We start from the raw sequence: 26,031 nt of genomic DNA, 5'->3' as shown, positions 1-26,031 counted from the left end.
CCTTGCGGGACTTCATTCACACACAGTTTTTCATTTGGCTTTTGACACAAATTCTGTCTTAAAATCCACATAAAGAACTGTTCTAAAGACTCTAAAAAGCTTTCTACTGATATCAATGGAAAAACATCTATAGTGTACATCACAGGGTACAATTTTGTTTTTGTCTTTCATCTTATTTGTGTGGAGAAAGCAGCAACCTGTAAATTCTTCTTGTGTTTATGCCTGGAAGTTTCACCACTGAAAGCAAAGAAGTGGAAAAAAATTCTGTAAACTAAAAAATAAATAAATGTGCATCTAAGAACATTTTTTAACCATGATTTTTTTAGCCTTAAAAACTCCAGTATAAAAAACGAGTAAACCAAACTCAAAAGAAAGGGCAAAATCTGCAGAAAATACCCAAAATATCCACAGCAAAATCTGCACCTTTAAAAAAAAAAAAAAAAAAAAAAAAAAGTTAAAAAATGACAAGTTTTCTTTTGGAAATAGCTTCAGGGAACGCTCAGTGTTTTTGGAAAGGTTTTTCTTATTTCCTGAAGTAGTTTTGAAAACTTTTAAAGAGTTTTAGGAGACTTTTTTTTTCCTGGAGCGGTTTTTGCAGGCTTCTGATTGGACAGGGCCTAGTTTGAGAGACGCTTCACAGATTTATTTTTTTATTCCATCGGGCGGTTTTCAATATCTGAAGCAGAAAAAAAAAAAAAGTGATAAAAAAACAGACCGTATATTGTTTTACTATAGGAATGAATAGAAAGAGTCAAGCAGGTTTTAAGCAATTTTTCATTATTTTATTTTATTTTTCAAGAAAAAAACAAACAAAAAATCTGTGCCAAATACTTAAGGTGTGAACTTACCGTTACTGGCTAAACAGACTAAAGAACCCTAAGCATGTGAGAACCCGCGTCCTCCATTTCTTTACTGGCACGTACCTCGATGCTACACATGTACTAACATTGTGACCGATTGTCAGCGCCGTCTGCAGGCTCGGCGCAGATGATGGAAGGCCGGTGCGAGGCGTTATGGAGTAGGACACGTTTTCTGGCGTGCGATGATTGATGCGCGAGTCCCCATGGGTACAGCACCAGTTTAGTCTCGCACTCTTGAGCTGCACTGTTCTTTGTCATATCACGGGGATCCGTCCAAACAACACAAAATATTATCTCTCCAGTATCTTCATCAGAATAAGATGTTTCTATTCGGATCGACTATGTAAATTTTTGTCGAACGTGGAAGAATTAAGTTTATCCAGACGCCGCTGCGCTTTGCGATGGACGGCCGGGGAGGAGCCTCGTGTGACGGCTCATTTATAACATGGGGTAGACAGTAAGTCTGGCCAAGAGCAGATATTCAATGTATCCATCAGCTGTCATAGGTCCGCACCACGGCAGTGACGGGACGCCCCCCACTGGTGACAGAAACACCAATGATCAGCAGATGAGGCGGCTGCGTGACGAGCAGGCTGGAATGTAATATTACTCATGCCAGATAAAACCATCTCATGTGACCACCGCCGAGCGATCAGACATGCTCTACAATTAACTAGACGGAAAATTGTGCCCACGTAACCCTTTCATAGCCAAACCCCTCACCTCCAGCAATATTATAAGACCATTAAAGTGTGGAGTCTTCAAGGCAAGAAAAAACATTGCCCCATGTGCCCGCGCACTGTGGCTGGCGCTGGGGCATTGTGGCTGGCACTGGGGCACTGTGGCTGGTGCTGGGGCACTGTGGCTGGCACATTGTGGCTGGCGCTGGGGCACTGTGGCTGGGGCAATGTGGTTGGCGCTGGGGAATTGTGGTTGGCACTGGGGCACTGTGGCTGGGGAACTGTGGCTGGCGCATTGTGGCTGACGCTGGGGCACTGTGGTTGGCGCTGGGGCATTGTGGCTGGCACTGGGGCATTGTGGTTGGCGCTGGGGCATTGTGGCTGGCGCTGGGGCATTGTGGCTGGAGCCTCCACTCGCACAGCCTCCTCCCATGTAGCACAGCAGCGCGGACTTTGCACTGTACATGCGCCGAGCACAAGCCATGATGACATGTCAGTGTAACACTTAGGGCTGGTGCTAAAAACGCGTCAGCCGACCACCACGCACATCCAACCTCCATTATAAATCGTGACCTTTCTCGCACGATTGCCGGGACGCGTCTTATTGCCGCATGCAGATTCTGCCACGCTCCCTTTATCGATTTCTAAACTGGTTATGTTTTTCCTCATTATATAATTTGCTGTTTATTCTGCAGTTTTATAATTTACGTCTTGTGTGGACACATTACACATGATTCGGGATCCCCGCTGCACCGCAGATCATTTTCACATCATAAGAACGTTAATTTAAGGTGTAAGCTTTCTGGTCACTTAATCCTCAGGGCCGGGAAGCAACTGGAAATTGTCATTGGCGCAGAATGTGCCGCAGCCCAGGATCAAGTGCCAATCACTGAGCAGAGCTGGAGGAGGCCGGGAGGAGGAGGAGGCCGGGAGAAGGCTAGGAGGAGGAGGACGGGAGGCAGCTGGGAAAAGGCTAGGAGGCCGGGAGAAGGCCCGGTGGAGGTCGGGAGGCCCAGAATTCTCACTCACGAACATGTAGTAGGTTAGTGAGACCAGGGGACAGATGCGAGTGGCTGTAGAACAGGAATGTTTGCCTCCAGGACACAATTATTTGATTTTCTGCTTTTATCTCCCCTTCTTCCAAGAGCCACAGAGATCGGGGCAGAGACCCCAGACGTGCTGCCATCGGGGCAGATACCCCAGACGTGCTGCCACCGGGGCAGAGACCCCAGACGTACAGCCATCGGGGCAGAGACCCCAGACGTACAGCCATCGGGGCAGAGACCTCAGACGCACTGCCATCGGGGCAGAGACCCCAGACGTACAGCCATCGGGGCAGAGACCCTAGATGTGCTGCCATCGGGGCAGAGACCCCAGACGCACTGCCATCGGGGCAGAGACCCCAGACGTACAGCCATTGGGGCAGAGGCCCCAGAGGCGCTGCCATCGGGGGCAGAGACCCCAGACGTACAGCCATCGGGGGCAGAGACCCCAGACATACAGCCATTGGGGGCAGAGACCCCAGACATACAGCCATCGGGGGCAGAGACCCTAGACATACAGCCATCGGGGCAGACATTCTTATCCTCCTTTCCCACGTCGCGAGGTAGAGCCGAGGATTATCTGGAGTTCTGTCCACGCTGATGACGGATTAATTGCCTGTATTATTCCTCATTGTTGGCTTTCAGGTCTCTTGCGCGTTACAAGAGGACGAGACGTCTCTGGGCGATGATTAAAGACAGGAACCGGAGCAGGACAGGCAGGGCCACAGATCTCTGATGTCCCAGTTTCTGCGGCAGTGAATGTGACAACAAAATAACCGTTCCCACAAGTTGTCGGCCAGCTGTACAGTAAGAGGCCTGACTGGGCAAAGAAGTGGGGAACTTTATAACTTAAGGACTGGGCAATTTTCTGTTTTTTCCTCCTCTTCTTAGTTATTACCGGTACTTGCTTTTTGTGGACGGGTCACAGTGATTAATTTACCTATAATCTACTGAAAAATGAAAAAAACAAAACAAAACAAAAAAAAACCCGAGATTTTCTTACTGCATTTTCAGTGGGAAGGAGAAGTTCAGCGAAGTTATGTCGATGTTTCTGTGTTTTCCGTATTAGCAAAAATATTGTGATATTTTCTTTGTTTGGACGATTACACAAGTTGGGAACAAATATGATCATTTTTTATCAATTATATTTCACAATCACGTTTGGGGGGAAAAGGAGGAAACCAATCGCACCAGTTTCTGGCTGTGTAACACAGCACAGGTCTGCCTGCGACTCTGGACACATCTGAGCTTCTGGAGAATTGGAGGTCGGATTACCAGCCTGGCAATCAATGTGCAGTAAATGATTCCAAGCTCAGATGTGACCAGCGGCACAGAGGTCTGTAGGATGACAGAGGGGCCTGCAGGAGGACAGGAGTCTGCAGGAGGACAGAGTAGTCTGGAGGACAGAGTGGTCTGGAGGACAGAGTGGTCTGGAGGACAGAGTGGTCTGGAGGAGGAAGAAGCATAGAGGGGTCTGGAGGACAGAGGGATCTGGAGGAGGGAGGACAGTGGAGTCTGGAGGAGGATGACAGTGAAGTCTGGAGGAGGACAGAGGAGTCTGGAGGAGGAAGCACAGAGGGGTCTGGAGAACAGGGGGTCTGGAGGAGGGAGGACAGAGGGGTCTGGAGGAGGAGGGAGGACAGAGGGGTCTGGAGGAGGAGGGAGGACAGAGGGGTCTGGAGGAAGAGGGAAGACAGATGAGTCTGGCGGAGGGAGGACAGTGAAGTCCGGAGGAGGGAGGACAGAGGAGTCTGGAGGAAGCACAGAGGGGTCTGGAGAACAGGGGGTCTGGAGGAGGAGGGAGGACAGTGGAGTTTGGAGGAAGCACAGAGGGGTCTGGAGGACAGAGGGGTCTGGAGGAGGAGGGAGGACAGAGGGGTCTGGAGGAGGAGGGAGGACAGAGGGGTCTGGAGGAGGAGGGAGGACAGAGGGGTCTGGAGGAGGAGGGAGGACAGAGGGGTCTGGAGGAGGAGGGAGGACAGAGGGGTCTGGAGGAGGAGGGAGGACAGAGGGGTCTGGAGGAGGAGGGAGGACAGAGGGGTCTGGAGGAGGAGGGAGGACAGAGGGGTCTGGAGGAGGAGGGAGGACAGAGGGGTCTGGAGGAGGAGGGAGGACAGAGGGGTCTGGAGGAGGAGGGAGGACAGAGGGGTCTGGAGGAGGAGGGAGGACAGAGGGGTCTGGAGGAGGAGGGAGGACAGGGGTCTGGAGGAGGAGGGAGGACAGAGGGGTCTGGAGGAGGAGGGAGGACAGAGGGGTCTGGAGGGAGGACAGAGGGGTCTGGAGGAGGAGGGAGGACAGGGTGTAATAATTATAGGGGATAACTCAGGAGACTCTTTGCATGGAACAAGACAACTACAGGACACAGTTTTATAAGTGGTAAAGTCTATATTATCACACGGTGATTCAAACAGGTGCAGTGAGAAACTCAAGTCCACAACACTAGGAGTAAATATTAAACGCAGTTTAGCAGTCTATAGGAAACTTCAGAGGAAAATGCAGAAAGTCTATGAAGCACAATTAATTTGAGGATACTTGACACGAATAAGTCCTTGTTTTAGTCCAAACACAGATAGATATGCTTATAAGGCAGTTCAAATAATATCTTAGCTCAACCAGGGAGGCCTGGGTAATAGTCTCAGGTCTTTGCAGAGCAGCAACAGCTTACATGTCCAGCAAATGCAGATGGAAGTAAACACGAGCAGCAGATGAAGGAGGATTACTGGAAACTGGTATATGCAGCAGGAACTCAGAGCAGAGTAGCAGGATCACCACACAGGTTCACAGGAGCAGGTATACTGTATAGCCAGGGAGTCATCAGAGTCAGGAGCTGGATGCAAGGCAGAATACTCTAGCACAGACTGAAGGCTGGGGTGTAGTTTTATAGCAGGAAGACAGTGCACATGAGACCAAAAAAGCCATCTTGGGCAGTAATGCACAAAAAGTAATAAAAAATGAGTCCTGACATTACTCCCTCCTTAGAAGCGGCCTCAGGATGATCCTGGACCTGGTTTCTCAGGGAATCTTTGATGAAAACGAGAGATCTTCTGTTGGGCATTGATGTTTTCCACAGGTTCCCAAGAGTCTTCCTCAGGGGGATATCCCTGCCATCTTATCAGATATTGGAGCCGATTCCTGCGAATCCTGGAATCAACAATTTCCTCCACCACAAATTGTTCTTGCCCATCAATCACCACAGGCTGCAGAGGTGGCACAACACGTCCTTGGAAGGTATTAGGAGATACAGGCTTTAGTAAAGATACATGAAAAACTGGATGTACCTTCATAGTCCTAAGCAGCTTCAGCCGGCAGGCCACAGAGCTCACAATACCGTTGATCTTGAAAGGGCCAATGAATTTCTGTCCAAGTTTTCGTGAAGGAACGTTTAACTTCAGATTCTTAGTTGCTGACCACACAGAATCTCCTACCTTGAACATGGGTGCAGGTTTATGGAATCTATCAGCCGATCTCTTATAACGTTCTTGAGCTGTGGTCAGGGATTCCTTCAGAACCTCCAGATTTTGCCTCATCGCAGTCAGCCTTTCCTCCACTGCCGGAACCGGAGAATTAATTGGAGACCTAGGTAAGATACAAGGATGATAATCCAGATTGGCAAAGAAAGGTGTAAATTTAGTGGAGGCGCTCTGAGAATTGTTATATGAAAATACGGCTAACGGCAGCAACTCCAACCAATCATCCTGAAGATGGCTGACATAACATCTTAGATATTGTTCCAGCGTCTGGTTGGTACGGTCAATCGAACCATTTGTCTGGGGATGATAAGCGGAAGAGAGACAGACATTAATATTGAGTGCAGAGCAAAACCCCTTCCAGAATCTTGAAGTGAACTGTACTCCACGGTCAGAGATGATCTCATCCGGAACCCCATGCAACCGAAAGACATTCTGTATAACCAAGTTCACTGTATCTTTAGCTGAGGGGAGGCCGGTGCACGGAACAAAATGAGCAGCTTTAGTCAGGCGATCAACTACCACCATGATTGTATTCATGCCCCCCCCATGTAGGCAGCTCCACAATAAAGTCCATCGATATAGACCCCCCAAGGGCGGGACGGAACAGGTAATGGTTTTAGAAGACCCGTAGGTGCCACATGAGGAGTCTTGTAACGAGCACATACCTCGCAAGAGAGAACATAGTCCTTGGTATCCTTCAGGCAAGTTGGCCACCAGAAGAATCGGCTCAGGAACTCTTGTGTCTTCTGTACCCCCCTGTGACCAGCCAACTTGGAGTCATGTACCAACTTGAGGATCTGCAGACGGACGACCTCAGGCACGTAGATACGTCGATCTCTGAACCACATGCCACCCTTAAAGACAAGATTAATATCCACAGGTGGGTTGGCCAGAAATACATCACCTTCATAGGCCTCCCTGCACTCCTTCCACAAGTCCTGATCGTGGATAACTCCGATGAAATTGGCATCAGATAGAATGGTCTTGGACGGGGCTCCAGGTACGGAATCCACAGCATGGATTCGGGATAAAGCATCAGCCTTCCCATTACGAGAACCTGGACGTTACGAGATAACAAAGTTAAATTGATTTAAGAATAAGTTCCAACGAGCCTGACGAGGAGAAAGACATCTAGCGGATCTATGGAACTCTAAATTGTGATGGTCAGTTAGCACTATGATCTGTTGTGCAGTTCCTTGCAGATGATGCCTCCATTCTTTGAAAGCCGCAATAATAGACAGCAATTCCTTGTCTCCCACGTCGTAATTCTTCTCTGCTGAGGTTAGTCTACGGGAAAAGAAAGCACAAGCATGTAGCAGACCCTTCTCTCCAGTTCTTTGGGAGAGAATAGCCCCCAAAGCATTATCAGAAGCATCCACCTCCACAATGAAAGAAAGTGTTGGATCTGGGTGTATCAACAGCGGTGCTGATGTGAAACAGATCTTAAGCCGATCAAAAGCTTCTTGAGCCTGTGATGACCACTTAAAGGGCTTTTCCTTCTTTGTCAAGGAAGTAATGGGACGGACAATATCAGAAAAATTTCGAATGAAGCGTCTGTAGAAATTTGCAAAACCAATAAAACGTTGGACCTCCTTAACGTTCTTGGGTACCGGCCAGTCAAGGAAAGCCTGAATCTTACCAGATTCTATGTTCAGCCCCTATGGAGAGATGATATAACCTAAGAACTGTATCTCAGAACGATGGAACTCGCATTTCTCCGGCTTAATATACAGATGGTTCTCTTTCAGACATCTTAAAACAGTTTTGACATGTTCTTCATGTTCCTGTAAAGAGTCAGAAAAGATTAGTATATCGTCCAAATAGATCACCACAAACTGGTCCAACAAATCTCTAAAAATGTCATTAGCAAGGTGCTGAAACGTTGCAGGGGCGTTACAAAGCCCGAAGGGCATCACAAGATATTCAAAGTGTCCATACCGGCATCTGAATGCTGTCTTCCACTCATCCCCTGGACGAATACGCACCAAATTATAAGCCCCACGAAGATCCAGTTTAGAGAACACCTTAGCATGGCGGACGCTTTCCAGTAATTCGGGAATCAAAGGCAAAGGGTAACAGTTTTGTACGGTTACCTTATTGAGTTCCCGATAGTCAACACAGGGTCTCAGGGTCCCATCCTTCTTTTTTACAAAAAATATAGGTGCCCCTGCTGGTGAGGAAGAAGGACGTATGAAGCCTTTGGCCAGATTTTCATCAATATACTCCTTTAAGGCTTGAGGCTCAGGTGCCGCCAAAGGGTATACGTTACCAAAAGAAATAGCTGCCCCAGGAAGCAGCTCAATGGGACAGCCATAATGCATGTGTGGAGGAAGCTGATCTGCATTCTTCTTGTCACAGATGTCAGAGAACTCTTTACATGCTGGAGGTAAAGAAAATACCTGTACATGTGGTTCCGTAGCCGTGGACTCAGGGACAGCTTCTGTTAACGCCGAGTTGCTCCTTGTTGGAAAGATAATCTCCTTGGTCTCCCAGTTGATAATTGGATTCTGAGAATACAACCAAGGAATGCCTAAAATCACAGGAAAATGAGGATAAGAAATTAGCAGGAAAGAGAAGTTGCTCCTGATCATTAGGCTCCAACACAATTTCAAGGGGTACGGTCTCCTGATCCACAGGCCCAGAGATTAAAATGACCCATCCACTGTTTCCATGGTAATTGGAGAGGCTCTTGGCTGAATTTCAATACCATGTTCCTTGGCAAATGCGATATCCATGAAATTGCCACCTGCACCAGAGTCAATCATAGCTGCACTGGAAATCCACTGTCCTGAACACAGGATCTTAATAGGGAGAGAACAGTGAGAGTTCTTTTCCTTAAGCTCCTTGGGGGGTGAAGTCATAGAAAGTGAATGGAATACAGCATTTAAAGGCAGGCTACATTCAGAGGTGTCAGATTCATCATCACAGTTGTCATACTCCCCTACTGCTGCTAGCACCTTGTTAGGCTGTCTAGGACACTTAGGACAATTGATCAAGAAGTGGTCAGACTGGCCGCAGTAGAAACAGACTTTCACGAAGGCGATGCTCCCAGCGCTCATTGATCTCGCGCCTCTGAACGGAATCAATTTGCATAGGCACCGCCTCCTCCTCCTGAGATGTTTTACCTGCAGGCTCTTTGGAAGGAAGGGAAAGTTAGAAATACGGTTATATGCAGCAAACTTCTCCTGCCTACGCTCAGTAAGGCAAATGTCTATGCGCACACAATGCTGTATAAAGGTCTCTAGCTCTTGTGGTGACTCAGAGCGGGTTAGTTCATCTTTTACAATACTAGACAGACCCCTTTTAAAAATGGGCAATTGTGCATAACTGTCCCAATTGGTATCTACCGCTAATCTCCTGAATTCAGTAGCATACTCAATAACAGAACGTTTAGCCTGGCCTAAAGACAATAAAGCAGATTCAGCGGTTGCACGGCGATTAGGGTAATCAAACATTAATGCCATAGCGGCCAAGAAATCATCCAAGTTATTTAACCGTGGGTTACAAGACTCAATCATCGGATTCGCCCAGGCGAGCGCTCGTGCGGTCAGCAGCATTATTACACACAATACTTTGGATCTATCATTAAGAAAACGGCCAGCATGCACATCAAAATATAGCATACATTGATTCACAAAGCCACGAAATTTGTCGCGATCACCATTAAATCTGAATGGGGGCAACTTAGGTGGGCTAGCTGGTGGCGGTTGCCCAGAGGGTAAAGTCGCTTGTGCAGCTATTTACGTGCTTATGTCCTGAAAAGCCCGTCCATACTGGGACTCTATGCCAGCAAGTTTGTTTTCCTGGGCTGCCATGCGTGTGCTTAAGTCCTGCAAAGTCTGTCCAAACACTTGTTGATTGTGTTCAAAGCTTCCAAACTTCTTTTGCAGACCTTCCACATCTTTCTGCAGTGATCTAATTATGGAAAACACCTGCTCTAATCTGCTCTCTGCAGTCATTGTTCCAGCAGTCTCCTATTTTGTGGTTAGAGTATCCTGTAATAATTATAGGGGATAACTCAGGAGACTCTTTGCATGGAACAAGACAACTACAGGACACAGTTTTATAAGTGGTAAAGTCTATATTATCACACGGTGAGTCAAACAGGTGCAGAGAGAAACTCAAGTCCACAACACTTGGTGCAAATATCAAATGTAGGTCAGCACTCTATAGGAAACTTCAGAGGAAAATGCAATCACGCTGAAAGTCTATGAAGCACAGTTATTCTTGAGGATACTTGACACGAATAAGTCCTTGTTTTAGTCCAAACACAGATAGATATGCTTATAAGGCAGTTCAAATAATATCTTAGCTCAACCAGGGAGGCCTGGGTAATAGTCTCAGGTCTTTGCAGAGCAGCAACAGCTTACATGTCCAGCAAATGCAGATGGAAGTAAACACGAGCAGCAGATGAAGGAGGATTACTGGAAACTGGTATATGCAGCAGGAACTCAGAGCAGAGTAGCAGGATCACCACACAGGTTCACAGGAGCAGGTATATAGCCAGGGAGTCATCAGAGTCAGGAGCTGGATGCAAGGCAGAATACTCTAGCACAGACTGAAGGCTGGGGTGTAGTTTTATAGCAGGAAGACACAGTGCACATGAGACCAAAGACGCCATCTTGGAAAAGGGCAGTAATGCACAAAAAGTAATAAAAAATGTTCATAGTCCTGACATTGGGGTCTAGAGGAGGACAGTGGGGTCTGGAGGAGGGAGGACAGAGGAGTCTGGAGGGAGGACAGAGGGGTCTAGAGGAGGGAGGACAAAAGAGGAGTCTGGAAGGGGGACAACAGTATGTAGTAGGAGGAGCGGGAGTTTGTCTGTGTCTTATTTTCCTCCTCCTGAGAACACTTGCATATCAATATGGGAGTCAGGAGGAGCAGTTGTAGAAAAAAACATTTTGCAAATGACTATGGAAAATAATGGTCACTTTACGACCGCCCCTTTAACAGTGGGCCCAACAAACACTAATCCACCATTAATCCCAGCAGGCCTGTGATTTTCTTGCCAACTACCACTAAAGGTCACATCCCTAATGACAGGAGGACAGGGCAGACGTCCCGGAGGATGGAGCCGAGGCTCAGACATGTAATTGTTCCATGCAGAGGTAAAGGCAGAATGTTTATGGGGCAGTTCTCATGATTAAGTTGTTTCTGCTTGTTTGTTTAATCATAAACAGCTCAGAATCGAGGCCAGAGATGTGCATCCGAGCGGCCACTTATTAATGGTCACAGACGCAGAGCAGGAAGCCCTGCAAAAACCAAGATCATTGTGGGATTGTAATGTCAGCCATCTGGTTTAATAAATTACTAATCCCACAACGAATCCACCATGAATTACTAATTTATGTTTAAAAAAAAAAAAAAAAAAAAAAAGATCATCTGTCCTAAACCTCTAAAAGAAAAAAAGACCCCAATGGCAAACACAGGGGTCTCCGATGACAAAGTATAGCGAGCTGACAAGTGCAGGTTTTATCAGGGATCACATGGATTGTAGGGCAGAAGCCATCACGCTGATATCACTGCATACACGGGTCCACAACACACGCAGTAAGGAAACTTCTCCTGGCCGAAGGCAGAAATCTGACGAGACGACACCAAGCAATTTCCCAATTAAAATCACCGAGCAATCATCCCTAAGAGAGAGGTGGAGGTGCGTTATCCCCGTCCAGCCAACCTCCCGAATCTCAGGCCAACATTTCACTCACTAAATATAGTCCGCTGAAAGCCTCGTACAAAATAATGCACTGTGCGGAGAAGAAAGAGGTCATTTTAATGGTGAAAGAGATGATCGAGTGTAATTATCCATCATTACTCCCAGGTAATTACAGAGAGGAGTCTTCAGACTGAGCTCTGTGTCCAGCGCTCTGTAATGCAATACATCTCAGGTCTTGTAGAAGTTACTGTAGATGCGAGTCTGGGCCGGACTCATTAATACATTAATAAGTTCAGTGTTTTTATTGGATGTTGACATTTTGGTTAATTCAAGTTCGATGTAGAGAAAAAAAAAGTTTTAAAAGGTCTCTGCTGCCACCTGGTGTCCACACTGAGGAGTGCAACATGGATAAAGAGGACTCTGCTGCCACCTGGTGTCCACACTGAGGAGTGCAACATGGATATAGAGGACTCTGCTGCCACCTGGTGTCCACACTGAGGAGTGCAACATGGATATAGAGGACTCTGCTGCCACCTGGTGTCCACACTGAGGAGTGCGGCATGGATATAGAGGACTCTGCTGTCACCTTGTGTCCGCACTGAGGAGCGCGGCATGGATGACTGCAGTGATCAAGTTAAAAGCTAAATAACTCATTATGACCCACAATTGCGTAAGAGAAAGTAATTTTTTATAATATAATTTTGTTATTGTTCATAAAGTGTCTAATTCCCAGATGCTGTCCATATATACAGTATGTAATACACAAAAAGCAAGTATAATAAGGCCACATTCACACATTTGAAATTACTGCATTTTTTTCTGCACCAAAATCTGTTCGGATTATTGCTTTTTTGCTTCGGTTTTTTATACATAATTTTCCTCTTGATGCAGTATGTTTTTGTATACATTTTTAATTTAGTTTTTTAACATGTATTTTTTCAGGCTCCCCATAGAAACTTATGGGAAAAAAATAATGCATAAAAAAAATGTTGTTCCAGAGCAGCTTTAAACGCACAGCAGCTGCAATTTATAAACGCACCTGATTTTCTGTAACAAAAAAACAAAACAGACAGCGAAAGTACAATAGGTGCCGAGAGAAGCCGCTCATGTGCTACTGGCCGCGAAGTTATTGCAGTTTATTGGCTTTTTCAGGTTAGTTTTGAAAGTTTCAAAAGGTGGGAAATAAAGTTCAAGAGAATGCGGAAGTAGCGGAGAAAACTTGGAGATCGGAGACCAAAAGAAGAGGAGTGTAGAGATGTAGGAGGAAATTAGGGCAGAGATGTATGAGGGGACGGGTTGCGGACAGTGTTGTAAGCCATTGGTAATATTAGGGACCGTATGCGCGGGGCAGTGGGAAGCCAGTGAAGGGGCCGGCAGAGGAGGATTAACCAGGGAATGGAAGAGACCAGAGATGTTAGATGAGAAGACACGGGGAAGGATGCAGCATTAGTCCCGGCATGGACAACACTCAGGATAAGATTCATAAAATCTCAGGACTCGGCCGCTGATCCGGAGTCTCCGACATGGTGAGCAGTGAATTGGAGGAGCCCATCGAGATGAGCCTGGTAACACGCATTCAGCTTTGTTAATCTGGAGAATCGCTGGGCCACTTGTGTCGCCTACCAGGAAAAATTGTACCTGTTATTACATTGCACGAGGAATTTCTATTAAATAAAGGTGGTGGGAAAATATGAAGTTCAGTTCACAGTTTTTCACATTTTTTTTCTGGATTTCCCCCCCCCTTATTAGAAACATGACTGATACAGGAAAGATATATATCTTGGTACCGTGTTAGCCAGTGGATAGGAAAATATTTAGAATTGAGAGTCCTCAGTGGTTGATACTTTTTAATGGCTAACTGAAAAGATGGTGACAAATTGCAGCTTTCGGGACTACTCAGGTCTCTTCATCAGGCGTAGACTAATACAAATTCTATCAGACATGACTGATACACTCACCTCCTCTGTTATGGAAACAGTCAGTATGTCATGCCAGGTTTTTCTTCCCGTCTGACTTCTTGCTCCTTCCAAGGCTTTGTGAAAGATTCCGGAACATGCGCTCATCTCCTGGAAATAATAGGGTGTATTAGAGACGCAGCGAGCTGATGGGCGATGTAATACTCAAGAACGAAGCTCTTTTCAGTCTTATTGATGGATGGAAGTGATCGATGTCTGGGGGCTGATCAGTGACCACCCTGTGCCGTGATGATGGACCTCACCTGCAGCGATGCCCTCAGGGTCTGCGCCTCCTGCACATATTCCGCCAGCTTCTTGGAGATCACTTCACTGTCTTTTCTGATGCTCTGCAAATATCAGGTACAGGAAGACCGACCCATTCAGCATGATAAAAGTGCAGACATTTTTTTTGCTTTTATGTGCATTATTGTTTACAGACAAACTTAAAGATGTTACAGAAATCATCATCTGCTACTAGGCTGCCATTATAGCTGGTCATGTACAGTGATAATGGCAATACAGATGTCAGTCAGCTTTCCTAGCAGTAGACAAACTGAGAAATGGTGAAAAGCTCATATGATTCTTAACACGACACAAGGATTGGGTGACGTTGCACCGATGAAACACCGCCTGTAATATTACCATTAGCAATGAGGAAAGCTGCCGGATATCCACGCGGCTGCGACAGGCCGCACTGTGGAGATTCTCATGAAACTCCAGCGCTTCAGACAGCCAAACCTTCAGCGTCATCCCCTTCTCAGTGAACGACGATAGCTGCCTCTGAGCCGTGGTGAGCAAGTACCTTCTGGAAACAGAATATGAAAAAATAATGTAAAATTCTAAGGCTTATAATGGCAAAGCAAGTAGTAATGTGTTATGCAAAAATACAAAGTGTAACATTGACGCTCGCAGCTGTAATTATAAAGAGCTCCCTCTAGTGGTGCTGCCAGCAGCTGTAATAATGCAGAGAGCTCCTTCTAGTGGTGCTGCCAGCAGCTGTAAAACTGCAGAGAGCTCCCTCTAGTGGCGCTGCTAGCAGCTGTAATAATGCAGAGAGCTCCCACTAGTGGTGGTGATGGCAGAAGTAATAATGCAGAGAGCTCCCTCTAGTGGTGCTGATGGCAGCTATAATTATGCTCGTACAAAGCTCCCTCTAGTGATGCTGTCGGCATCTGTAATAATGCAGAGAGCTCCCTCTAGTGGTGCTGCCAGCAGCTGTAATAATGCAGAGAGCTCCCTCTAGTGGTGCTGATGGCATATGTCGTCATACTCATAGAGAGCTCCCTCTAGTGGTGCTGATGGCAGCTATAATTATGCTCGTACAGAGCTCCCTCTAGTGTTGCTGTCGGCATCTGTAATAATGCAGAGAGCTCCCTCTAGTGGTGCTGCCAGCAGCTGTAATACTGCAGAGAGCTCCCTCTAGTGGTGCTGTCAGCAGCTGTAATACTGCAGAGAGCTCCCTCTAGTGGTGCTGCCAGCAGCTGTAATAATGCAGAGAGCTCCCTCTAGTGGTGCTGCCGACAGCTGTGATAATGCAGAGAGCTCCCTCCAGTGGTGCTGCCGACAGCTGTGATAATGCAGAGAGCTCCCTCTAGTGGTGCTGATGGCATATGTCATTATACTCATACAGAGAGCTCCCTCTAGTGGTGCTGATGGCAGCTATAATTATGCTCGTACAGAGCTCCCTCTAGTGGTGCTGTCGGCATCTGTAATAATGCAGAGAGCTCCCTCTAGTGGTGCTGCCAGCAGCTGTAATAATGCAGAGAGCTCCCTCTAGTGGTGCTGATGGCATATGTCATTATACTCATACAAAGAGCTCCCTCTAGTGGTGCTGATGGCATGTCATTATACTCATACAGAGAGCTCCCTCTAGTGGTGCTGATGGCAGAAGTAATAATGCGGAGAGCTCCCTCTAGTGGTGCTGATGGCAGCTATAATTATGCTCGTACAGAGCTCCCTCTAGTGGTGCTGATGGCAGACGTAATAATGGGGTTGTGTTTTGTAACCTGAAAGGTGAATGTGGCGCTCCGGCATCAGAACAGCACTCCGGCCCCTATAATGATGAGTGACATTTATCTCAAGCACTGGTACTGACCGCAGCTCCATGTAGGCCTTTGTGTGCTCAAACTTGTCAATCAGACCCTGAACTCTCCTGGAATCATTCATGGGAGGATGGAAGTTGTATGAAACCTGGGTCTTCAGAGAGTCAATGCTGATCTGTACCTTCCTCAGCTCTTTACAGGCAATCTGGGGAAAGAAATAATAATAATCTTTATATAGTGCCAACATATTCCGCAGCGCTTTACGTTTCAACAGATCATACACAAGTCATAAGTAACATTCAAAGTAATACAATAATAAAAGCATAATAATGACGACCCTGCCCGTAAGAGCTTACAATCTACAATGAGGTGGGGAGATACAAAGTACAGGGGCTTATTTACAATGATGTATTTACAATGATGGTCCAGCCATCTTGGAGGGAATGGGGATGGATAAAGGCTGCATGAGCTGGTCACCAGATAGTTTTTATGGTGCTGTTGGGCACGGTGGAATTTGAGGGTTATTCTCAGATAGATAGTGAATGGGGACTACACACACACATAAAAGGACTTTGATTAGGGAACATAATAGAGCTGTGCAAGTTGTGGATGGTCCTTAATTTGTTGAGGTAGAGCATTCCAAAGGATTGGTGCAACACGGGAGAAGTCTAGGAGCCGGAAGTGTGAGGTACAGATTAGTACAGAGGTTAGTCGAAAGTCAGTTTGCATAGCATAGCAAGTGGGTAAGCTTATAAAACAAAAATGAGGGAGGAGATGAAGAAAGTCAGTAACTACTGAGAAGAGGAGCGCACAGGAGTGCAAAGACAATGCTCTTAGGAAAAAGGAGGGTTGAACTATGAACTTTGCAAAAAAATCTCCCCGGTACCCCCCAGCCTACGTAACTGCACCATGAAAAGTTTTCTAACTAACAGTGGGCTTCATCCTCCAGTTTTGATGGAGCAGGATGCACATAGTTTATTAAAGGGATTGTCCTGTCACAAGATTCCGAGGATAAGTCTTCAGTATCGGTGGGGGTCAGACACCCTTTGTAATCAGTTTTTATAAGCTGCGCAGTGCAGATATAAAAGTTGATCAGTGGTGGACATCACTTGTCAGACCTCCACCGATCAGAGCAGAAAAGTAAAAAAAACAAAAACCATGAACATGCGTGTGCTGCAACATTAGCAACCCTTTCAAGGGTTAAGAACTTTCCAAATTTGTTCTAATCCCAAAAGCAAGATCTCTGCTTGCAGTCAGCAAATACAAACTCCGTTCATAGGCTAAAAACCCTGAAGTAGGTCCGGTCCTTTCTCAGGACACAGTCTGCAGCGATTTATACAACAGGAAATAACAAAAGTTTATGAACATATTCCATCCTGACTGAGGATATGAGAGTTATGGCCCCATCGAGGGAATGTGGATGGACATGCAGATACTTTTGATGAATATGTCGGATGCAGTCCCATGCAACAAACTGATGCTGCAAAAGTAACATGTGAATGCGGCAGAACTGCGGCCTACACCACAGCCGATTATTTACCTTCAGTTTGCAAATCTTTTCTTCTATCGATTCCGAATCGGTTCCCATAGTTTCCTCTTCCCACAGCCAGGACTGATATAATTTCACAAACTTCTCTGCATTCACGAGACTGGTCAGAGCGGAGGACCTGAAGATGACCCTTATTATTAGTCACACACAATACATACTGTATATACAGTGTATACTGTATATAGAGACAAAGGGTTCCTTTAGGTGGAGGACGGGTGCAAAATATCAGTATTGAGCCGAATCCTAGTTGACCCATGTAGACAGAGGATTTGGGCCCCTTCTGCTAATGAGGTCCTAAACCAAGGTCATGTTATGACCCGCGCAGAGGAAGCACTGCGGGAGTACAGGACACAGTCACCCCATGCTAGGACTCCCACAATACTGCACTGAGGGGACTAATACTACTCAATTTCCGCTCATGATCCTCACGGATCTTGATTAATCTTCAATATAAACACTAAATATAATAAAGAACACACAAAATCCTCAAATATATTCAGAAGGAAACGCGCATTTAGCAGGAAGAATTAGGGTGCAGGAAGTTTTGGCTGCGCAGTAATCCCAGTAAGTTACATGTAATGTCCCAGTCCGTCCTTTGTCAGCTTGAAGCCTTTACATTAAACTGTCAGAAATTAAGCAGTGGATAATATTATATATATATATATATATATATATATATATATATATATATATATATATATATATATATATATATATATATATATATATATATATATATATATATATATATATATATATATATATATATATATATATATATACACACACACATACATATATGCACTGCTCAAAAGAATAAAGGGAACACTTAAACAACAGAATATAACTCCAAGCAAGTCAAACTTCTGTGAAATCAAACTGTCCACTTAGGAAGCAACACTGTTTGACAATCAATTTCACATGCTGTTGTGCAGATGGAATAGACAAATAGACAACAGATGAAAATTATTGACCATTATCAAGACCCCCTCAATAAAGGAGTGGTTCTGCAGGTGGGGACCCCAGACCACATCTCAGTACCAATGCTTTCTGGCTGATGTTTGGTCACTTTTGAATGTGGTTTGTGCTTTCACACTCGTGGTAGCATGAGACGGACTCTACAACCCACACAAGTGGCTCAGGTAGTGCAGCTCATCCAGGATGGCACATCAATGCGAGCTGTGGCAAGGTTTGCTGTGTCTGTCAGCGTAGTGTCCAGAGGGTGGAGGCGCTACCAGGAGACAGGCCAGTACACCAGGAGATGTGGAGGGAGCCGTAGGGCAACAACCCAGCAGCAGGACCGCTACCTCCGCCTTTGTGCAAGGAGGAACAGGAGCACTGCCAGAGCCCTGCAAAATTACCTCCAGCAGGCCACAAATGTGCATGTGTCAGCACAAACGGTTAGAAACCGACTCCATGAGGATGGCCTGAGTGCCTGACGTCCACAGATGGGGTTGTGCTCACAGCTCAACACCGTGCAGGACGCTTGGCATTTGCCACAGAACACCAGGATTGGCAAATTCACCACTGGCGTCCTGTGCTCTTCACAGATGAAAGCAAGTTCACACTGAGCACATGTGACAGACGTGAGAGTCTGGAGACGACGTGGAGAGCGATCTGCTGCCTGCAACATCCTTCAGCATGGCCGGTTTGGCAGTGGGTCAGTAATTGTGTGGGGTGGCATTTCTTTGGAGGGCCGCACAGCCCTCCATGTGCTCGCCAGAGGTAACCTGACTGCCATTAGGTACCGAGATGAGATCCTCAGACCTCTAGTGAGACCATATGCTGGTGCGGTTGGCCCTGGGTTCCTCCTAATGCAGGACAATGCCAGACCTCATGTGGCTGGAGTGTGTCAGCAGTTCCTGCAAGGTGAAGGCATTGAAGCTATGGACTGGCCCACCCGTTCCCCAGACCTGAATCTGATTGAGCACATCTGGGACATCATGTCTCACACCATTCACCAACGTCACGTTGCACCAGACTGTCCAGCAGTTGGTGGATGCTTTAGTCCAGGTCTTGGAGGAGATCCCTCAGGAGACCATCCGCCGCCTCATCAGAAGCATGCTCAGGCGTTGTAGGGAGGTCATACAGGCACATGGAGGCCACACACACTACTGAGCATCATTTCCTTGTCTTGAGGCATTTCCACTGAAGTTGGATCAGCCTGTAACTTCATTTTCCACTTTGATTTTGAGCATCATTCCAACTCCAGACCTCTGTGGGATATTAGTTGTGATTTATGTTGATCATTTTTAAGTTTTATTGTTCTCAACACATTCCACTATGTAATGAATAAAGATTTACAACTGGAATATTTCATTCAGTGTAACTCAGATGAAGATAAGGATGACCTGCCAGAGGAAGTTGTTAATGCACAAAGCTTTGTCAGAGCAAAACTGGAAGAAAACAGACAATTCCATCTACTGTAGAATAATATGATGGACACCAACCCTCCACTGCCTTCACCTCGTTTCACTGCATTCTCTGACACCTGAAATAGAGACAATGGAGATTTACAAACGGTATGTCTGTGGTGGCAATCCACGTGACATACAGATAACAGACAAATAAAGCTGCACTCTGTATCGCTATAGCATGCAAACATGAAATATATCAAATGTGAATTGCATTACTGCTCTAGAAAATTGAGAATACTTGGCGCATAAATCGGCCAATTCATGTGTACCCGGCAGCCACGATAAGGCGATTCTCGTTGCTGGGAACCAGCCTAATGTGAATCTGCTTTTGGGCTGAAGCCTATATGAGAAAGTAGGATCCTGCTGTAATTAACCCCTTTCCAACATTGGGCATAATAGTATGCCGATGTCGGACTCTTCCTGTTTGGTGCGGGCTCCAGCGCTGAGCCCTCACCATTCCAGGCACATGACAGCTAATCTATACAGCTGACATGTCCGCAACAGCCGCAGGTGGAATCCACCCGCGTCTGTTAACTAGTTAAATTCCGCTGTCAATCTCTGACCGTCACATGATCGCTGGTCACTGATGGGTCAGCATGACAACCAGAGGTCTGCAGCAGACCTCTGATTGTGATTGCCACACCGTTGTCAGCGCTCATAGCAAGTGAGCCTTTCTGCTACACAGAGGCGATTGCAGTACTGCAGCCTCTAGTCTCCCATGGAGACTGTTGAGCATGCAGTTTATAAAGACATATATATATATATATATATATATATATATATATATATTATACAAATATCAGCAATGCATTTCAAATTTCATATATTTAATGTCTGCATGCTGTAGTGCTACAAAGTGCTGCTTTATTTGATTATTTATGGAGATGGTTACTGTTAGCAAGCACTTGTCCACACCTGTTTTCTTCTGTTTGGATGTGCTTTTGATATTTGTACACAGGTAAAGCCAGCAGAACATGGAGTGCAGCTCTGGAGTATAATACAGGCTGTAACTCAGGATCAGTAATGTAATGTAATGTATGTACACAGTGACTGCACCAGCAGAATAGTGAGTGCAGCTCTGGAGTATAATACAGGCTACTGTAACTCAGGATCAGTAATGTATGTACACAGTGACTGCACCAGCAGAATAGTGAGTGCAGCTCTGGAGTATAATACAGGATGTAACTCAGGATCAGTAATGTAATGTATGTACACAGTGACTGCACCAGCAGAATAGTGAGTGCAGCTTTGGAGTATAATACAGGAGATAACTCAGGATCAGTAATGTATGTACACAGTGACTGCACCAGCAGAATAGTGAGTGCAGCTCTGTAAGATAATACAGAATGTAACTCAGGATCAGTAATGTAATGTATGTACACAGTGACTGCACCAGCAGAATAGTGAGTGCAGCTCTGGAGTATAATACAGGATGTAACTCAGGATCAGTAATGTAATGTATGTACACAGTGACTGCACCAGCAGAATAGTGAGTGCAGCTTTGGAGTATAATACAGGAGATAACTCAGGATCAGTAATGTATGTACACAGTGACTGCACCAGCAGAATAGTGAGTGCAGCTCTGTAAGATAATACAGAATGTAACTCAGGATCAGTAATGTAATGTATGTACACAGTGACTGCACCAGCAGAATAGTGAGTGCAGCTCTGGAGTATAATACAGGATGTAACTCAGGATCAGTAATGTAATGTATGTACACAGTGACTGCACCAGCAGAATAGTGAGTGCAGCTCTGGAGTATAATACAGGATGTAACTCAGGATCAGTAATGTAATGTATGTACACAGTGACTGCACCAGCAGAATAGTGAGTGCAGCTTTGGAGTATAATACAGGAGATAACTCAGGATCAGTAATGTATGTACACAGTGACTGCACCAGCAGAATAGTGAGTGCAGCTCTGAGGTATAATACAGGATGTAACTCAGGATCAGTAATGTAATGTATGTACACAGTGACTGCACCAGCAGAATAGTGAGTGCAGCTTTGGAGTATAATACAGGAGATAACTCAGGATCAGTAATGTATGTACAGTGACTGCACCAGCAGAATAGTGAGTGCAGCTCTGAGGTATAATACAGGATGTAACTCAGGATCAGTAATGTAATGTTTGTACACAGTGACTGCACCAGCAGAATAGTGAATGTAGCTCTGGGGTATAATACAAGATGTAACTCAGGATCAGTAATGTTTGTACACAGTGACTGCACCAGCAGAATAGTGAGTGCAGCTCTGAGGTATAATACAGGATGTATCTCAGGATGAGTAATGTAATGTATGTACACAGTGACTGCACCAGCAAAATAGTGAGTGCAGCTCTGGAGTATAATACAGGATGAAACTCAGGATCAGTAATGTAATGTATGTACACAGTGACTGCACCAGCAGAATAGTGAGTGCAGCTCTGGAGTATAATACAGGATGAAACTCAGGATCAGTAATGTAATGTATGTACACAGTGACTGCAACCAGCAGAATAGTGAGTGCAGCTCTGGAGTATAATACAGGATGTAACTCAGGATCAGTAATGTAATGTATGTACACAGTGACTGCACCAGCAGAATAGTGAGTGCAGCTTTGGAGTATAATACAGGAGATAACTCAGGATCAGTAATGTATGTACACAGTGACTGCACCAGCAGAATAGTGAGTGCAGCTCTGGAGTATAATACAGAATCAGTACATGACTAATGTACACAAATGTATTTCTACACAACTTCCATTCATACGAGTTTCCCTTTTCTTAATGTCAATCATTAATTATACTCCTCAGCGTTTCCACTTACTTTTACAGTTTTCCTCTTTTCGGCTTCCACAAATCTGTTAACGCAAAAAATACTGAACACCCACAACAACAAGAGAGAGAAATAATTACAGAAGAAGCTGCTTATGAAGCTGCAGACCATCACCACACATGCTATCAAGGAGGCAATAAGTGAGATAAGCTCTCTGTAATCCACCAGTCCCTTCGCTTGGGTCCAGCACACGACCAGTAGGGCACATAGGATGCCAGAGCGAATCCCATAATTTTCCGGCAACCGTGGCGTCCAGTTACGCAGATTCACGATGATCGCCGGCACAGCCAGGAGTCCGCTCATGTCCTCATCGGAATCCTGCAGACGTAGATCGCTTGGTTACAGATCATATTCAATTCCATCTATACAGGAGGTCCGGACTCCTCTACAGGTCGGGTAAATTCATCACGTCCTCGGTTGCTTTCTCCAGACCTGGAGTGATTTGTTAGATCGCCTGTGGAGGTGTGCTCAGGTCTTCCCTGATGCGCGCTACATCTGTACTCACTTTCGTCTTCTATACTCGCATCATAACTCTGTAGATTCCAGTCCTTTAGATTTCATCTATTTCATGAATGTGGCTTGTCCAGAAAATCAAGATTTCAGGTCAAAAAGTCACACGATGCTCTGAAGGCGTGAAATCACTAAACAGGGAGGGTCTCAGCCGAAAGTCAAGTCACTCGTATGCAAGGGAAGAAAGCGCAAGAAGTTGCCAAGCAGTTTCAAACTCAAGTCAAACAGCAGATAAAACGAGACGCAAAGATTTAGGCAAGAAAGTCCGTTTCCTGACAACTGCATTAAAAAGAACAAATTTCTATTGAGCATGTGAATCCAGGTGGGCAGCTTTTTCCAATATTTCCAGAATTAGGTCAAATTCGGTGTATTTTGATTGCCGGCTGAATTAGGACAAGTTACCCCATATGGCACAGTGTACTGTAAGAAAATGCAGTCCTCAGTTATTGCAGACACGCCTGGCAGCCATACTTGTGAAAACTAATAGCGAAGTAAATATGTTTAAGTGTTATAAATTCACTGACTTGAGGGCATTGACAGCAAAGGAAAAAAAAAAATATGAGAGAGACCTCAAGTTTGCAAACGTATGGTTTTGTGGCTGAGCAGTAATCAAAATTGTTAATAATTAGTGATGAGCGAACATGTGTTAAGGTGTTATCTGAGCATGCTCGGATGCAGAGGGTCTTCGGCATGCTTGGATATGTTTGAATCCCCGCGGCTGCATGTTTCTTGGGTTTTCAACAGCCGCAACACATGCAGGGATTGCCTGTTTGTAAGGGAACTTGAACATATTTTTCGAGCACACCTCCTAAGATACTTTGTTAGCACCCGAGCATGCGTGGATAACACCTTATCTGAGCACATTCGCTCATCACTATTAATAATCAGTATGACTTTAATATTAATTATGGATTATGGTTATGTGCCCACGTTGCAGAAATGCTGCGGAAATGTCCGCAGCATTTACGCAAATCTCTACCATGGGTAAAACGTATGCGGAATTCGCATGCGTTTTCCCGCAAAACAAGCGTTTTTAGCTTGCAGAATTGCTTGTGTTTTCCAAGCGATTTGAAGCATCGCTTGGAAAAGTGATTGACAGGTTGGTCATAGTGCTTGACAAGTGTGACCAACTTTTTACTATTGATGTTGCCTATGCAGCATCAATAGTAAAAGATATTTTTAACATTCTAATAAAAATAAAAAATATGGTTTTCTCACCTTCCGACGTCCACCGATCTCCTCAGCGGCGCTCTCGGTACGTTCCGTTCCCAGGGATGCTTTGACCGCGACATCATCTCAGGTGATTCGCGCAATGCATCCCGGGGAACGGTAGCTGCCGCGTACACCGCTGAGAGGCGGGAGGACTCTGGGGGCCATCAGAAGGTAAGTATATCCCTATTTTTTAGCTTAATTTTTGTTTACAGGAATACTGTACCCAGGGCCTGGAGGACAGTCTCCTCTCCTCCAGACCCTGGGTACCATCCGCACATGAAGCGCTCACTTTATGCATGGTGAGCATAGCCACATGCGTAAAGTGAGCGTTTCAATGCAATCCTATGGCTGCAGAATTGCCGCAATTCCGCAGAAATAATGAACATGCTGCGGATTTTCCCGCTATGCGATTCCGCAGCGGGAAAATCCGCAGCATGGGCACAGCAACTGCAGAATCCCATAGGATTGCATGGGAATGCGGTTTTTAAGAGTTTCCACTGCAGCAAAAGCGCATAAAAAACGCAACGTGGGCACACAGCCTATCAGTTGCCCCCAGCGTCCGCTCATTTATATCTTGTCTAAATAAATCTATTAGGCTATGTGCCCACGTTGCAGAACCTAAGCAGAATTTTCCTAATCAAAACCGGACTCCCTAACCAGGAAATCCGCTCGTGTTTTTCTAGCATTTTTTTTCGTGGTTTTTTTTCTATGCGTCCCAATACAATTCTATAGCGGCAAAATCATCGCGATTCCGCAAAATTAATGAACAAGCTGCGTTTTTTTCCGCAATGCATTTCCGCTGCGGAAAAAAATGCAGCATGGGCACAACAATTGTGGAATTCCATTAAAAATAATGGGATGCGTTTTGCAAGCGTTTCAGCAGCTGAAAAACACGGCAAAAACGCAACGTGGGCACATAGCCTTAGACATGCAAGGGATAACAAAAGACATCCCACACTGTGCTTCTCCAGTTGCATCCGATTAGTCCACATAGTCCTCCAGGGAGCAGAACCTTTTTAATTTTCCTAAGCAGGAGGGAATCTAGAACTTTTCCAAGTTTTGTCTTCATTGAAAAGGCGACTGGAATCAGACATGCAGTTTTCTGTCTGCCAAAGACAGATGTGGATCCAACAGAAAGGAGCATTAAACCTTGTTTTCGTTCAAAAGGCTGCAAGAAAAACTGCGTGTGTGACTGCAACCTTAAGGGTTTAGCCAGGCATCATTTCACGTTCCATGTCTCATTCATGATATCTAGGCTCAGGACAGTATGCAGAAGTCATAAAACATTTATACATGATCTAAGGAGACGGGCAGAGCCAATTGTGCATAAACTAAAGTCATGCATGAGGTTTTCTCATTCATCCTGCACCATTCTCTGCATGCATAGCAAGGGGTACGCCCTGCTGAGAGGGGAAAAAAAAAAAAGCCTTATTTCCTTGTAACACCACCTTAAAGGGCCACTGTCACCCCCCTCCAGCCGTTACAAACTAAAAGAGCAACCTTGTGCAGCAGTAATGCTGCATTCTAACAAGGTGGCTCTTTTAGTTTTTGGTTCAAGTATTCCCAAAATAAAGCGTTTTGAAACTTATTCAAAATACCTGTCTTTAGCCAGGGAGGCAGGTCCTCACTCCCCAGCTTGAACCGCTACTCTGCCGTCACTCAAATCTTCAGGGGCTTTCGGCGCCGGTCCCTCCGCGCTTTTTTCGCTTCAAAACCGGCGCCTGCGCTGTTTAAGCTCTGGCCATCTGACGTCCCAGCCAGGCTTGCAGACTACGCCTGTGCGGGCATTGCAGCCACCCACCTTGGGAATCCCAGCCCCGT

At 45.6% G+C, this 26,031-nt stretch overlaps 1 protein-coding gene across 3 annotated transcripts; it reads right to left on the bottom strand.

The window, feature by feature from the left end:
• Positions 1–436: 436 nt before the first annotated feature.
• On the bottom strand, positions 437–23,693 carry LOC143764193 (desmoplakin-A-like). Of its 3 annotated transcripts, none has more exons than XM_077249529.1 (8): positions 22,480–23,689; positions 19,706–19,746; positions 17,247–17,373; positions 15,760–15,911; positions 14,307–14,469; positions 13,928–14,011; positions 13,668–13,775; positions 437–676 (listed from the first exon to the last, which is right to left on the bottom strand). In XM_077249529.1, exons 1-8 carry the CDS (start codon positions 22,789–22,791, stop codon positions 635–637), a joined length of 1,029 nt encoding a protein of 342 aa, XP_077105644.1. In that variant the 5' UTR covers positions 22,792–23,689; the 3' UTR covers positions 437–634. The 3 variants fall into 3 exon arrangements, with proteins under 3 accessions (XP_077105644.1, XP_077105642.1, XP_077105643.1); XM_077249527.1 differs by lacking the exon at positions 437–676 and adding an exon at positions 12,376–13,347 and having other exon boundaries at positions 22,480–23,693; XM_077249528.1 differs by lacking the exon at positions 437–676 and adding an exon at positions 12,376–13,328 and having other exon boundaries at positions 22,480–23,416.
• Positions 23,694–26,031: the final 2,338 nt, after the last annotated feature.

Source organism: Ranitomeya variabilis, chromosome 4 (genome assembly GCF_051348905.1).
Source record: "Ranitomeya variabilis isolate aRanVar5 chromosome 4, aRanVar5.hap1, whole genome shotgun sequence".
Taxonomy (NCBI): Eukaryota; Metazoa; Chordata; class Amphibia; order Anura; family Dendrobatidae; genus Ranitomeya; species Ranitomeya variabilis.
Note: the sequence above shows the minus strand (reverse complement) of the source record. Positions and strands in the feature narration are given on the sequence as shown.